The 16673-nt window shown below is 42.5% G+C and overlaps 1 protein-coding gene across 1 annotated transcript in view; it reads left to right on the plus strand.

Moving 5' to 3' along the window:
* The window catches only part of LOC120019675 (cyclin-dependent kinase 19), a 69380-nt gene that overhangs the window by 40989 nt on the left and 11718 nt on the right, over nucleotides 1-16673 (plus strand). Inside the window, exons 5-6 of the mRNA XM_038963047.1 lie at nucleotides 3585-3642; nucleotides 4788-4919. Coding sequence (XP_038818975.1) covers nucleotides 3585-3642; nucleotides 4788-4919 — 190 coding nt within the window. The remainder of the gene's footprint in view (nucleotides 1-3584; nucleotides 3643-4787; nucleotides 4920-16673) is intronic.

Here is a 16673-nt window from a genome sequence, read left to right on the forward strand (position 1 = left end):
ATGGTCTTGTAGCGGATGCGAGCTTCAACTGGAAGCCAGTGGAGAGAGCGGAGGAGCGGGGTGACGTGAGAGAACTTGGGAAGGTTGAACACCAGACGGGCTGCGGCGTTCTGGATGAGTTGTAGGGGTTTAATGGCACAGGCAGGGAGCCCAGCCAACAGCGAGTTGCAGTAATCCAGACGGGAGATGACAAGTGCCTGGATTAGGACCTGCGCCGCTTCCTGTGTGAGGCAGGGTCGTACTCTGCGAATGTTGTAGAGCATGAACCTACAGGAACGGGTCACCGCCTTGATGTTAGTTGAGAACGACAGGGTGTTGTCCAGGATCACGCCAAGGTTCTTAGCACTCTGGGAGGAGGACACAATGGAGTTGTCAACCGTGATGGCGAGATCATGGAACGGGCAGTCCTTCCCCGGGAGGAAGAGCAGCTCCGTCTTGCCGAGGTTCAGCTTGAGGTGGTGATCCGTCATCCACACTGATATGTCTGCCAGACATGCAGAGATGCGATTCGCCACCTGGTTATCAGAAGGGGGAAAGGAGAAGATTAATTGTGTGTCGTCTGCATAGCAATGATAGGAGAGACCATGTGAGGATATGACAGAGCCAAGTGACTTGGTGTATAGCGAGAATAGGAGAGGGCCTAGAACAGAGCCCTGGGGGACACCAGTGGTGAGAGCACGTGGTGCGGAGACAGATTCTCGCCACGCCACCTGGTAGGAGCGACCTGTCAGGTAGGACGCAATCCAAGCGTGGGCCGCGCCGGAGATGCCCAACTCGGAGAGGGTGGAGAGGAGGATCTGATAATTCACAGTATCAAAGGCAGCCGATAGGTCTAGAAGGATGAGAGCAGAGGAGAGAGAGTTAGCTTTAGCAGTGCGGAGCGCCTCCGTGACACAGAGAAGAGCAGTCTCAGTTGAATGACTAGTCTTGAAACCTGACTGATTTGGATCAAGAAGGTCATTCTGAGAGAGATAGCAGGAGAGAGTTTTGGAGAGAAAAGAAAGAAGGGATACTGGTCTGTAGTTGTTGACATCGGAGGGATCGAGTGTAGGTTTTTTCAGAAGGGGTGCAACTCTCGCTCTCTTGAAGACGGAAGGGACGTAGCCAGCGGTCAAGGATGAGTTGATGAGCGAGGTGAGGTAAGGGAGGAGGTCTCCGGAAATGGTCTGGAGAAGAGAGGAGGGGATAGGGTCAAGCGGGCAGGTTGTTGGGCGGCCGGCCGTCACAAGACGCGAGATTTCATCTGGAGAGAGAGGGGAGAAAGAGGTCAAAGCACAGGGTAGGGCAGTGTGAGCAGAACCAGCGGTGTCGTTTGACTTAGCAAATGAGGATCGGATGTCGTCGACCTTCTTTTCAAAATGGTTGACGAAGTCATCCGCAGAGAGGGAGGAGGGGGGGGGGAGGGGGAGGAGGATTCAGGAGGGAGGAGAAGGTGGCAAAGAGCTTCCTAGGGTTAGAGGCAGATGCTTGGAATTTAGAATGGTAGAAAGTGGCTTTAGCAGCAGAGACAGAAGAGGAAAATGTAGAGAGGAGGGAGTGAAAGGATGCCAGGTCCGCAGGGAGGCGAGTTTTCCTCCATTTCCGCTCGGCTGCCCGGAGCCCTGTTCTGTGAGCTCGCAATGAGTCGTCGAGCCACGGAGCAGGAGGGGAGGACCGAGCCGGCCTGGAGGATAGGGGACATAGAGAGTCAAAGGATGCAGAAAGGGAGGAGAGGAGGGTTGAGGAGGCAGAATCAGGAGATAGGTTGGAGAAGGTTTGAGCAGAGGGAAGAGATGATAGGATGGAAGAGGAGAGAGTAGCGGGGGAGAGAGAGCGAAGGTTGGGACGGCGCGATACCATCCGAGTAGGGGCAGAGTGGGAAGTGTTGGATGAGAGCGAGAGGGAAAAGGATACAAGATAGTGGTCGGAGACTTGGAGGGGAGTTGCAATGAGATTAGTGGAAGAACAGCATCTAGTAAAGATGAGGTCAAGCGTATTGCCTGCCTTGTGAGTAGGGGGGGAAGGTGAGAGGGTGAGGTCAAAAGAGGAGAGGAGTGGAAAGAAGGAGGCAGAGAGGAATGAGTCAAAGGTAGACGTGGGGAGGTTAAAGTCACCCAGAACTGTGAGAGGTGAGCCATCCTCAGGAAAGGAACTTATCAAGGCGTCAAGCTCATTGATGAACTCTCCAAGGGAACCTGGAGGGCGATAAATGATAAGGATGTTAAGCTTGAAAGGGCTGGTAACTGTGACAGCATGGAATTCAAAGGAGGCGATAGACAGATGGGTCAGGGGAGAAAGAGAGAATGTCCACTTGGGAGAGATGAGGATCCCAGTGCCACCACCCCGCTGACCAGAAGCTCTCGGGGTGTGCGAGAACACGTGGGCAGACGAGGAGAGAGCAGTAGGAGTAGCAGTGTTATCTGTGGTAATCCATGTTTCCGTCAGTGCCAAGAAGTCGAGGGACTGGAGGGAAGCATAGGCTGAGATGAACTCTGCCTTGTTGGCCGCAGATCGGCAGTTCCAGAGGCTGCCGGAGACCTGGAACTCCACGTGGGTCGTGCGCGCTGGGACCACCAGGTTAGAGTGGCAGCGGCCACGCGGTGTGAAGCGTTCGTATGGTCTGTGCAGAGAGGAGAGAACAGGGATAGACAGACACATAGTTGACAGGCTACAGAAGAGGCTACGCTAATGCAAAGGAGATTGGAATGACAAGTGGACAACACGTCTCGAATGTTCAGAAAGTTAAGCTTACGTTGCAAAAATCTTATTGACTAAAATGATACAGTACTGCTGGCTGGTGAAGTAGGCTAGCTAGCAGTGGCTGCGTTGTTGACTTTGTTTGAAAGTGTAGCTGGCTAGGTAACCTCGATAACTGGCTAGGTAACCTCGATAACCTCGATAATTACTCTAAACTACACAATTATCTTAGATTATTATCTTTGTGCATAAAGCTTTGTAGATGGTGAAAGTGAGAACATCATGGTAAACTGTTATTTGATGTATGTATTCTGCAATTTGAATTGTTGGTACACAGACTGTCTGGCCTAGATTCATATTTTTTTATGTTTCTCAATGTTTCCGGGTTGAAATTGGCTAGGTGGTTCTGGTGTCATGCAGTAAATCACATTGCTATACAGGGCACCATAATATCATGCCTCCCCAAAGCCCCAAAACACAGACTCAGACAGAGAACATTATTATGTCGTTGGAAGCAATGTCCCAAAGGGACAGGCATGCTTCACCACCATGGTAGACCTTGATATCAACGATCAGTAGAATCATTGATGGAGCAATCTTTCACCATAATATTTTGACCTCTTTTTTTTTTGTCTTTGGCAGTATGGAGGGTCAAGAGCGTAACTTACATTCCATTTGGCATGCTCTGCCTCTGTTATTTGTGTGTTACACTGGTATTGCCCAAACCTCCCTTCTAAAAGTCATTGGAAATGCATGGCATTTTCGTCTATTATGTGATCAACCTGTAAAGTGAATGTAACCTTATTTCTATGTTGTGTTTTCTTAGTTGGACTTGGAGCCTCTGAGGCTTCCCTGAAGGCTGAAGCACACGCAGAAGATAGTTGACTGTTTGTCTCTCTCTTCTCTAGAAACCCGCCAACATTCTGGTAATGGGGGAGGGCCCAGAACGAGGACGAGTGAAAATCGGTAAGATGGGCTAAATGTACACACTGAAGTCAGTACTCTGTAGATGATTGATGGAGCGGGCTGCTGATTCAGTGATTTTAAAGGCTTAAACTTGTCAGTAAGTATGTTTTTGTTGTCAGTAGATTGACAGAGATAATGTATGTGTACTTATATTATTTGTATTCACATTTGAATGGAAAATAAATGTGATCAAAACAGCTGAATGATGTGACCATAGATCAATGAGTTTGTTGACTTGACTGAGAGTACAATGGTTGTAGCGTTTCACCTTCAGCCAGCCTCTGAGTGGGTCTCTGAACACAGGGACACGGGGGCAGGCAGAAGGGCTTAAAATGGCCACATGACACTGATAACACTATTGCATAACCTACTCCCCAGCGTGACACTATTCTGGGATGATGTCACAGGTCTGCAGTGCCGGCTGGACTATATTTATACCCTAACCCTGAGAGTCTAGTGTTAGTGCTAAGTTATTATTTTAGAGTCACAGGACCCCCTTGGTGACTGCAGCTCAGGGATGTCTGTGTGTCGATGACCGCGTGACATCCACCAAGACCAGACCACCAAACTTCACTTCGGGTCCTGCACAGACACAGAAGACTTACCCATACTAGGGAATTACCTTTCCATAAGACTACAGAAACAAGAACTTCCCATGAGACTACAGAAATAAGAACCTTCCCATGAGACTACAGACCATGACAGACTCCAGGTTCTGTGCAGACCTGGCCCATAAGATGACTTATTGACATAAACACCAGCCACACAGTATATTTTGATTGGACTTCAATCCAAATATATATACATTTGATTTGATTAGCCTGCTCTTGTGAGAGAGAAAAAGCAGTGGAATTCAAGAGTGGTGGCTTTGACAAGTTATACATTGCCAACGATATGACTTGCTCAACAGAGCCAGGGATCATCCCTGAAACCAAACACTACCCCCTTCATGGAAATACCAGGTCAAAGGCTGCTTGAAATACTTGTGCTGCTAGTCACTATCGAGTCTCTTCTGATGGGGCTCTCCTGGCTTAAGACATGGAGAGTAGAGTAGCCTTGAGTTGAGCTTGCCCTGTTTTTCATCGTCATTCATTCACGTTGATACTATGTTGTCTTTCCCCCACTCTATTTTATTCACCTTTTAGCTGACATGGGCTTCGCCAGACTCTTCAACTCTCCTCTCAAACCCCTGGCGGACCTTGACCCCGTCGTGGTGACGTTCTGGTATAGGGCCCCTGAGCTGCTGCTAGGGGCCCGACATTACACCAAAGCAATCGGTGAGTAATTTGCCTTAACGTGAGAGGTACATAGAATCTGTTTCTGAACTCTTCTACATTAATGTGGATGCTACCACGATTACGGATCATCATGAATGATGAGTGCGTAATGATGAGCGAGAAAGTTACAGATGCACAAAGATCATGCCCCCAAATATGATGTACAGTTGAAGTCGGAAGTTTACATACGCTTAGGTTGGAGTCTTTAAAACTCATTTTTCAGCGACTCCACACATTTCTTGTTAACAAACTATAGTTTTGGCAAGTTGGTTAGGACATCTAATTTGTGCATGACACAAGTCATTTTTCCAACAATTGTTTACAGACAGATTATTTCACTTATAATTCACTGTATCACAATTCCAGTAGGTCAGAAGTTTACATACACTAAGTTGACTGTGCCTTTAAACAGCTTTGAAAATTCCAGAAAATTATGTCATGGCTTTAGAAGCTTCTGATAGGCTAATTGACATAATTTGAGTCAATTGGAGGTGTACCTGTGGATGTATTTCAAGGCCTACCTTCAAACTCAGTGCCTCTTTGCTTGACATCATGGGGAAATCAAAAGAAATCAGCCAAGACCTCAGAAAAAAAATTGTAGACCTCCACAACGTCTGGTTCATCCTTGGGAGAAATTTCCAAACGCCTGAAGGTACCACGTTCATCTGTACAAACAATAGTACGCAAGTATAAACACCATGGGACCACACAGCCGCCATACCACTCAGGAAGGTAGGAAGGTGTTCTAGAGATTAATGTACTTTGGTGCGAAAAGTGCAAATCAATCCCAGAACAACAGGAAAGGACCTTGTGAAGATGCTGGAGGAAACCGGTACAAAAGTATCTATATCCACAGTAAAACAAGTCCTATATCGACATAACCTGAAAGGCCGCTCAGAAAGGAAGAAGCCACTGCTCCTAAACCGCCATAAAAAAGCCAGACTACGGTTTGCAACTGCACATGGGGACTTTTTGGAGAAATGTCCTCTGGTCTGATGAAACAAAAATAGAACTGTCTGGCCATAATGACCATCGTTATGTTTGGAGGAAAAAGGGGGAGGATTGCAAGCCGAAGAACACCATCCCAACTGTGAAGGACGGGGGTGCCAATATCATGTTGTGGGGGTACTTTGCTGCAGGAGGGACTGATGCACTTCACAAAATAGATGGCATCATGAGGTGGGAAAATTATGTGGATATGTTGAATCAACATCTCAGGACGACAGGAAGTTAAAGCTTGGTCGCAAATGGGTCTTCCAAATGGACAATGACTCCAAGCATACTTCCAAAGTTGTGGCAAAATGGCTTAAGGACAACAAAGTCGAGGTATTGGAGTGGCCATCACAAAGCCCTGACCTCAATCCCATTCAGAATTTGTGGGCAGAACTGAAAAAGTGTGTGCGAGCAAGGAGGCCTACAAACCTGACTCAGTAACACCAGTTCTGTCAGGAGGAATGGGCCAAAATTCACCCAACTTATTGTGGGAAGCTTGTGGAAGGCTACCAAAAACGTTTGACCCAAGTTAATATGGCTGCAAGGGGCAGTATTGAGTAGCCAGTTAAATCGTGCCCATTTCAAACGGCCTCGTACTCAATTCTTGCTCGTACAATATGCATATTATTATTACTATTGGATAGAAAACACTCTCTAGTTTCTAAAACCGTTTGAATTATTTCTCTGAGTGAAACAGAACTCATTCTGCAGCACTTTTCCTGACCAGGAAGTGGAACGTCTGAAATCGATGCTCTGTTCTTCTTCATGCCTATACATGGGCACAAGACCTATTAGTATACATACACGTCATACACCTTCCTCTGGTTGTCAAGAGGCTGTGAGAGAAGAAATGAGGTGATTATCTCGATCTGAGTTGGAACACATCATCTTGGAATCTCGTGTCCACCATTTTCGGTACTCTGAATAGCGCGAGCTGGACAGTGTGATTGCCTTTTGTTTAGCTTCCGTTATAGGCGACTACAATCTCCGGCTTTGATTTTATTTGATACATGTCACCATATCATCGTAAAGTATGTTTTTTCAATATGGTTTCATCAGATTATTGAATTTTTTTCGGGAGTTTTGCTGTGTTCCGTTCTCTTCCGTTTGTTGACACGGAGAGTGTCGTGGCACCCGGCTAGCGCGCTTGCTAAATGAAGAGGGAAAGTGTCCGTTCTGAATCCAAACAACGACTGTTCTGGACAAAGGACACCTTGTCCAACATTCTGATGAAAGATCAGCAAAAGTAAGACCCATTTTATGATGTTATTTCATATATCTGCCGCAGTCGCCGGCACCCAAGTGTTTCTGGCTATTGTGCTAAGCTAATATAACGCTACATTTTGTTTTCGCTGTAAAACACTTGATAAATCGGAAATATTGTCTGGAATCACAAGATGCCTGTCTTTCAATTGCTGTACACTATGTATTTTTCAGAAATGTTTTATGATGAGTATTTAGTTATTTGGCGTTGGTGTCTGTAATTTTTCTGTCTGCTTTCGGTGCAATTTCTGACTGTAGCTGCAATGTAAACTATGATTTATACCTGAAATATGCACATTTTTCTAACAAAACATATGCTATACAATAAATATGTTATCAGACTGTCATCTGATGAATTTGTTTCTTGGTTAGTGGCTATTTATATCTTTATTTGGTCGAATTTGTGATAGCTACTGATGGAGTAAATAACTGGTGGAGTAATGAAAAATGGTGTCTTTTGCTAACGTGGTTAGCTAATAGATTTACATATTGTGTCTTCCCTGTAAAACATTTTAAAAATCGGACATGTTGGCTTGATTCACAAGATGTGTACCTTTCATCTGGTGTCTTGGACTTGTTAATGTGTGAAAGTTAAATATTTAAAAAAAAATATCTTTTGAATTTCGCGCCCTGCACTTTGAGCTGGCTGTTGTCATAAGTGTACCGACGTCGGGCTTGCACGCCAAACAGGTTAAACAATTTAAAGGCAATGCTACCAGGTACTAATTGAGTGTATGTGAACTTCTGACCCACTGGGAATGTGATGAAAGAAATAAAAGCTAAAATAAATCATTCTCTCCACTATTATTCTGACATTTCACATTGAAAAACTGAGTGTATTTGGCTAAGGTGTATGTAAACGTCCGACTTCAACTGTAGGTATGATGTTATGCCTCTGTAACTTACCGAAGCACCTCCGCAATGCGTAATATTTTACAGCAAAGGCTACAGCAGAAGCAAACTCCTTTGTCGGCAACTCTTGTGTCCTTGCGCGTGCCCTTGTGAGCGCGATTGGTCCAGGAAACAATACATGTGTGCTGGTGGCTCCGTGGGGAAACTTGTGACGGCTCTCATATCTCTTCTGTGGGGAAACTTTTTTAAACCTGTCTGAAGGCTCTCATGTATTGGTGCACTTATGGCCTAAAATACATTTGTTTATATGGGCAGAATATTGTATAAAATAAATCAACACAGTCTCACATTCAATTCGCGCATATATGTACAAAATGTATTTCAGCAGATTTCGTGCGTTTTTGTGCATTTTTGGGGTGGTTCAATTCGTTTGAAAATACACGAATTTCTGTGCTACTTAATTCGTGCGAAAAGACACGAATTTAACCAGTAGGCGACACACAAGCCGTTGCAACAACCATGTAGACGCGATAATTTGTATTTCATTTTTGTTCTTCTTAATGGCTAATTCAACGTCATGAATATACAGAAATGTTGTCTTTGTTTAACCATGTTTTAAAATGTGTCGTTGTATGCCTATATGTACTGTTTTAGACTTGCTGAACAGAATTTTTGAGAAAAGACGCACATTTACGTGCGACTTAATTCGTGGGAAATATTGTTTTATTAATGCCAATGCTGTTTTCTGTGCTTGATTTCGCTTAATACTTTGGATACTGGTGCACTTGTAATCAGAACGCCTTTTTGTCATGTAGGCAACCATACACGATTTTCTTCATAACCCATTTCATATTTCGTGGAGCCTAAATTACACCATTTTCTTCATAATGCATGTATTACATGTTAAACAGGTTAATGTAAAATAATGAATTATGTTGGCTTACACTTATGGCCTTTCCAAGGCCTTTCCATACCTTAAGGGAACATTTTAGCACTCGCCATATGGTTAGTGAGAAACGCCACATTGCAAATGTACTAGAGGTCCGGCGACGTTTCTAAAATTTGCGGACGGCGTCGGGCCGTGCGCGGGGGAGAGATCTTTCAGGAAGTCATCAAACGAAATCTCTCGGACGTTCGGTTTCCGTTTTATAAAAATAACACATTTTGGTCATTTTTCCGCAGTCTCGGAAATTCCCACCAGAGGGAAAATAAATCATATTGCAAATGTACAAGCACATTGCAAATGCACGTGGCCTTTTCTCCTAAACTTATTTCGAAGACGAAACTTGGTGAGCGTAGGTTTGGCGTAATGGACAGTTGGCCCCGAACAAGATGACGTCGAGGCCTCAACGCTTTTTGAGTTATGGCCATTTTTCTGGGATTAAAGGTCAAAAACGCAAAGTAGGGTGCTAATTTGACCGCTTCACGTCAAAGTACATACGCATACGGTGTCAGGAAAAAAAGAACCAGCCATTTATCTATCGTAATTTAAGAGAAATCGTACATTGACAAATTGGTAATGTTCACAAAAAGGAGTTTAATTTTTTTTTTTTTTACAGATCCAGTTGCAGTGTGTTCAGACGAACATTTTTTAAGTGGGTCTCGAAGCTCTGCGAGAATTCTGTGATTTTATGTGATTTTATGAAATAACACACTCATTTAACCCTCTGTAAATAAGTCAGTTCTTAACATAAAGACTTAAAACTCAATATTATATAAGAGCCTACCCCAAGGAGGATATGTGTTCACTTTCAGCTTCCTATGTCAACCGGAAGTACCTTCAAATGGTGCCATAGGGTCAGTTTCGAAGGGTTAAAAAGGTCAGATCTTTTCAAAACTTCACTTGTGTGATTAGGCAACCCTCATGAACTGTAAATCAGTAATTTCTCTCAACAGATGTCAAAGAAAAGCTCTCACACACACACACACACACACACACAGCAAGGATGGAGTGAAAAAGTACGGTGCTTAAAGACACACAAAGCCTGCAATGGCATTACCATTATCTCCAGGCCATGCCGAGTTCAACGAGATGCCCCGCTTGACCGTAGCTCGCTCGGTCTGAGTGCAGCAACAGTGACAAGAAGAAGGACCCAAATGACCCTTTGACCTCAATTTCATATTTTTTTGCTTTTGGGAGACAAAGAGAGAACCGTTAAGGTTAGAAGCACAATTTGACCTCAGGAACGTTCCTAAGGTCCTCCCGATCTGTGCAAGCCTAACATTGACCGTGTGGCATTAACCCTTAACAGTTAAAAGAAGGTGTTAACATCAAACAGTTTACAATGACTGTTTGAATACATTGCCTGCTCCCCTAAATTCAACATGAAGCCTATGTGGGTTAATAATGCCTTATGAACCTGTCTTCGATGACAATCCATCAGGCCACTATGAGGTCTACCTGTGTCGATTCTAAGCTTCCTGGAGCAACCGGAAGTGGTTAAATCACCCTAAAAGTGTTTGCCATACCCAACCTGCAGTTTGAGAGAAATAGTGCATTCAACCCTATGTAAATCAGTGAGTTCTTAACGTATAGACTTAAAACTCAGGATTCTGTAAAAGCCTACTCCAATGAGGATATGTGTTTACTTTCAGCTTCCTGTGCCAACCGGAAGTGCCATAATTGGTGTCAAAAGGGCTGTTTCGAAGGGTTAAAAAAGTCAAATCTTTCCAAAACTTAATATATGTGAATAGGCAACCCTCATGAACTGTAAATCAGTCATTCATCCCATCAGATTTCAAGGAAAAATTTACACACCCACACAGAAAGGATGGAGTGACATACTGAGGGGCTTAGAGGCAGACAGTGCCTGCAATAGTTACTTTTGTTCAAACTTTTAAAGAACCGTCAGACCTAGAGTTCTGAAACTTTACAAACCTGTTCTAGAGCTCAGGTCGATTAAGCACGGTGAGTTATGTGGCTCTAGAAGTTTCTCGGACCGATTAAAAGCCTCGTGCATTTGCAATGACTTCAATTCATTTTGAGCATTACAAAATGGCGACATTTAGAAAAGTCCCAGAGTTGCAAGACTAGGTGCATTGAAACCGGCTCGGCCCATAGAGACGGACCCCGACATTTCTGTCCGATAGCTCATTCAAGGACCCCGTAGCAAGGCATGGAAATAAGTGGAATTTCAGCACCAATTAAGGTTTTGCTCGGGCACCGAATGACCTATCGAGCCGAAACTTGGGATTCGAGGTCGCCTCACATAGGGCTAAACATAATGTGAGAACTGGACCCGCAGCTAGAACATAACTACGTATTATTTGTTTTATTATGGTTTAAATGGAAGGCGCTGTGAATTTCGGGCCTGCTCTGAAATATGTGATAGTTGGCTTCTAAACGAGTTGGAAAAAGTGAGTTTGGAGTCAGATGGTATCAGTTTGGTGTCTGAAAATATCTAATTGACTGATGGACACTGACTTGCTAGTTGACTTTTGTGCATTTGCAATATGTTTCAACAGTGAGGTACCATCACCAAAATCGACATGATGAAATTTAACACAACGAGCGATGGAGAGGAACCACTATCACTGCCCGGCCATCCCGAGGTCATCAGGCCAGTCATTTTTGCATTTCTGCAGTATTTAAGAGAATGCCAAATTCATGGCCAAATTCATGGTACATGCCCATTGAATCCTATTGCAAATGTAACGTTACATTTGCAATATGATGTGATGTTTTTCACTGTTGAATCATATTGCAAATGTAACGTGCATTTGCAATATGTTTAAACAGTGAAAAACCACCAAAATAGCATTCTGAAATCACCACTAAAAATGACATCACCATAGTCTCCAGGCCGTGCCGAGTTCAACGAGATGCCCCGCTTGACCGTAGCTTGCTCGGTCTGAGCGCAGCGACAGTGACAAGAAGATGACCCTTGACCTACATTTCAAGTCTTTTGCTTTTGGGAGACAGAGGGAGAGCCGTTAAGGTTTAGAAGCACAATTTGACCTCAGGAACGTTCCTAAGGTCTCTGTGCAAGCCTAACCTTGACCGTGTGGCATTAACCCTTAACAGTTAAAAGAAGGTGTTTACATCAAACAGTTTACAATGACATCTCACCCCATAGGAGCTCATTGCCTGCACCCCTAAATTCAACCTGAAGCCTATGTGGGTTATGAATGTCTTATGAACCTGTCTTCAATGACAATCCACCAAGCCACTATGAGGTCTACCTGTGTTGATTCTAAGCTTCCTGGAGCAACCGGAAGTGATAAAATCACCCTAAAAGTGTTGCCATACCCAACCAGCAGTTTGTGATATATAGTGCATTCAACCCTGTGTAAATCAGTCAGTTCTTAACGTATAGACTTAAAACTCAGGATTCTGTAAAAGCATACCCCGATCAGGATATGTATTTACTTATAGCTTCCTGTGCCAACCGGAAGTGCCTTAAAATGGGGTCATAGGTGCTGTTTCGAAGGTTTAAAAAGTCAGATCTTTCCAAAACTTTAAATGTGTGAATCGGTCAACCCTCATGAACTGTAAAATCAGTCATTTCTCTAAACAGATGTCAAAGAAAAGCTCTCTCTCTCACACACACACACACACACACACACACACACACACACACACACACACACACACACACAGCAAGGATGGAGTGAAAAAGTATGGTGCTTAAAGACACACAGAGCCTTAAATTCTTTTAGGGGGGGATCCAGACTTCCATACCCGCTCTGGGAGCACTATACTACCGCCCCAAATCAATGGGTGCTGGCCTGAGTGATTTATGGAGGTTTTCAAAAAATATTCAAACTTTTCGTGCACCTGGTATTTTTTGGGGGTTACCAGGCGTCATTTTTCAAAACGGTTGAAATTGCTTTTAGGGGGCATCCAGAGTGTCACATGACCGGATGAGGTAACTATTCTTGTTCTTCTTGTAACTTTCCGGTAGGCTAGAAGCTTTCCGGTGTTTTGCTGCTCGACACAGGTCGACGCAGGTATTGCACTTGATTTATCGTTATCGTAACCGTAGGTGCAGCCAAGTGGAAATACGAAAGCTTTCTAGCTATTTCGCACTGACGGTCATTTGAACACAAGAACGTTTCTAGTGAAAAGGTGCTTACACTCAGAGCCATGTATTTACACTCAGCCACCCTAGCCTTATTACAGGTTAACATTTTGGTAATTTTGGTTGGCCAACAAAATGTAAGACTACAATGACTGCATACGTTTCCCCAAATGTTATACGAAAAAAAAATGTTTTTTTATTGATGGACAATGGCAAGGCTGCCATTGTATTTTCAGTTACATTCTGGTCAATAAAAATGGTTTACACGTTTGTTTTTTAAGAAATACATGGAACTACAACCGAATAAAACACCATTAGCCATCATGCATTGCTTACATTCATTCTATACTGAAAAGTCTGTTCAGAAAAATCGAAAACCGTACATATAGGCATAAAACCACAATGTTTTAATAGGGATTAAATAAAGACAATATATATATAACCTCTTATGGTTATATGGTTAAAAAAAGACAAAATATCTATATATTCATAACGTAAAATAAATAAATACAGGCGATCGCGTCTATGGTTGTTGCAACGGCTTGTGTGTCGCCTACTGGTTAAATTCGTGTCTTTTCGCACGAATTAAGTAGCACAGAAATTCGTGTATTTTCAAACGAATTGAACCACCCCAAAAATGCACAAAAACGCACGAAATCTGCTGAAATATATTTTGTACATATATGCGCGAATTGAATGTGAGGCTGGGCTGAATAAATAGATAAAAATGTGCTGCGTTTGTTGCCTTCCTTTTCGACAGTATAAAACAAATAAAACAGGAATGGGCAAATAACTTTGAAACATGTAATCCATAAACCTACTAATACATTAATGAATCAGTTAAAAACGTGCACATATAAAGAAAATGGTACTTCAATCTTGTAATAATTAATTTTCTTAGAATTTGCTCTATATAATCTAATTATCAATATAATCAAACTAGGCCTATGATATTTCCCTAAATAGGCCTAGCTACTCAAACATCATAATTGGCTTTAGCAAAGGCTGTGCAGGTTCATTCATTTTACAGCACACGCTGCGTTTGTTTAAGATAGGCTAATTATTGGGAGTTTTCACCGCTGTTTGTCGGCAGTCTTTCCATCGATTGGAGGAGTATTAGGCTATAGTGATCGGCACCAAAAGCCGATGGAAAGTCTGTATCAATAGGCTACTAGTTGCATATTTTTTAATATGAAAAGGAGAAGTAACTATGACTGACCTGCACTGCACTGCACACAAGAAAGTGTCGAGACGACTGTGAGCTGATTGACCAGTAGGCTAGGTATGAATGTTCTGAAAGCATAATCATTGGAATACAAAACCCATTGATCCCTTTTGGGCTATCGGCGGAACAAAAGTATTGTTGAGTCTATGAGATGGTGCACTATTAACGGCAGTACCGCTTTATCAAATGTACATATTGATATTTTAGGCTGCGCCCGTGAAAACGTTTTTCTTTGGCACATAAATCCAAAATTGCAAAATCGAAAGCTTCTCAGTGAGAGTCACCTAACTTGCGTGGTTTTTCAATAGGCTATGCATAGGCTAATAGACTTACATGTTGGATGCGCATTTGGTATCCAGCTGTTTCGTTAGGCCTAGTGATATTGTCGACCACCCAGGAAATATTTTTCTGAATGACAGTCAAGTGACAAACCGCTGTTGTGATAGGCCTATAGCACATGATGCAAAAACAGCCCGTGTGGAAAACGGTGTTCGGAAGAATGTCCAGAATATATTTGTCTCATTCGTTGTCAGTGAAGACAGTTGTGATCCAATACCAGTACATTTGTGTTGATTATCTGCTGTTGTCTGCTTGATTTGCAGCAGGGTCTAGAAGATTTAACAGGGAAAGCATCAAGGTAATGAGTTCATGTTTTCATATGTTTCTGTGCGTCGGATTGGACAATGAGTCTAGGCTATTGCGCGAACACCCAAGGTATTTTCCTTACTGTCATTCAGGATATGTATTGACAACCGATGAGTAGCCTAGTGGGCTTATAAACAAATGATTTGGTGAATTTGGATGTTGTAAATCATGATGATGGTGATAACCCAGTAACAGATGGACTCCCATCCATTTAATCATAGAGGATCTTATTACCTTGTGTCTCTAAAATCACAATGTTTCCATCTCTATTGTCACGTGACACAGAATATTTTTTTATTGAAATTATCAAATGTCTGCCTTTTACCAGATCCAAATATTTTAGCATGAGCGCATAAATTCAAAAAAATATATATAATTTTCTGCCCATATGAACTAATTGATTTTAGGCCATAGCCTAAAGAACAGCTAGCTATATGATTGAATGAAAAGCAGCAAATAGACAGAACATTGTTTTACATTCTTTAATAAAAGGCTCATAAACTGAAGCAGGCAACCGAAACTACAGCTCGCTTCAGTTTCCTTGCCAAATAGGCTTACAAGTAAACTCTGTATCTCGACAACGTTATTTACCATTCATTTTTATTGGGCACAGCATAATCTGAAACACAAACAAAACTGCAAATGCATCCACAAGCTTGATGTAATCATTGCGTGTTAGGAATATGGGATTAAATACAAAACTCATTTCTAAACAGTAAAACAGATATGTATGAAAACACCCTCAAATAAAAGCTGATATTCTATACTGTCGCCTCATATATATATATATATATATATATATATATATATATAAAACATTTGATCTCAAATCCAAAATGCTGGAGTATAGAGCCAAATTAAATCTTTTAGCTTCACTGTCCGTTTGGACAATACACAGGAGAGTGTACATCAAAAGACATTCCAGAGAAGTTATTGTGTAACTTCATTATATTCATACCTAACACATGCTTCCTATTTTGCAAACAAAGCACAGAGATTAGATGAAAATGAATTAAAAATCGACCAAGACAGACAGACCTGTAGGACTTTGCTCTTTTGATTTTTTTACTCAGACCATATTTGCACTTACAGTAATGAGAGTATGTCTAGCCTTTTGGGGGCCCTAAGCGATATTTGGTTGGGTCCGCCCTACCTCGCGGGCAAAACATTTTAGTGCCCCCTGTCTTGCCAGGGGATATAGGTGATATATAGGTGATATGTTGATTTTGATTGAAACACCTCCAAATGGTACCACCTCACAACGCCAAATATGAAGATATAACCAAGAGCGGCGCAGTCTAAACTAGCAACGGTCACAGCAAATTAACATTCTTATTTAATCAACACTGTCAAGCACAAATATAGTAATGTTATATTGTAGTGAACAATCTAATGATTCATTCTATGTCATTTGTAATGACATAGTTTTCTTTGCCCTAAGTTTTGACATTCATTTGGTAGCACACCTTGAATTGCCCTGTTTTTCTCTACATGTACAGCAGTGAATGAACGGCCTACTGTATAGGAATGGCATATGTTACTCAATAGAGCCCCCCTGGCCGAAGCCAGGGTGTCTGCCATGATGCATATAGCAGGCCAACACACTGAAAGGCCCTAGGCATACACTACAGCCATCACATATGAGATTATATGAGTTTATGCACAGGGTTGCAGATGTAATTGCAGGGTACAGCCAAATTCCTAAGATTAATTCTTAAGAGGAAACTCCTGTGACTGTCCAGTCTCCATTAGTGT

The sequence above is a fragment of the Salvelinus namaycush genome, chromosome 24 (assembly GCF_016432855.1).
Source record: "Salvelinus namaycush isolate Seneca chromosome 24, SaNama_1.0, whole genome shotgun sequence".
NCBI classification, from domain to species: Eukaryota; Metazoa; Chordata; class Actinopteri; order Salmoniformes; family Salmonidae; genus Salvelinus; species Salvelinus namaycush.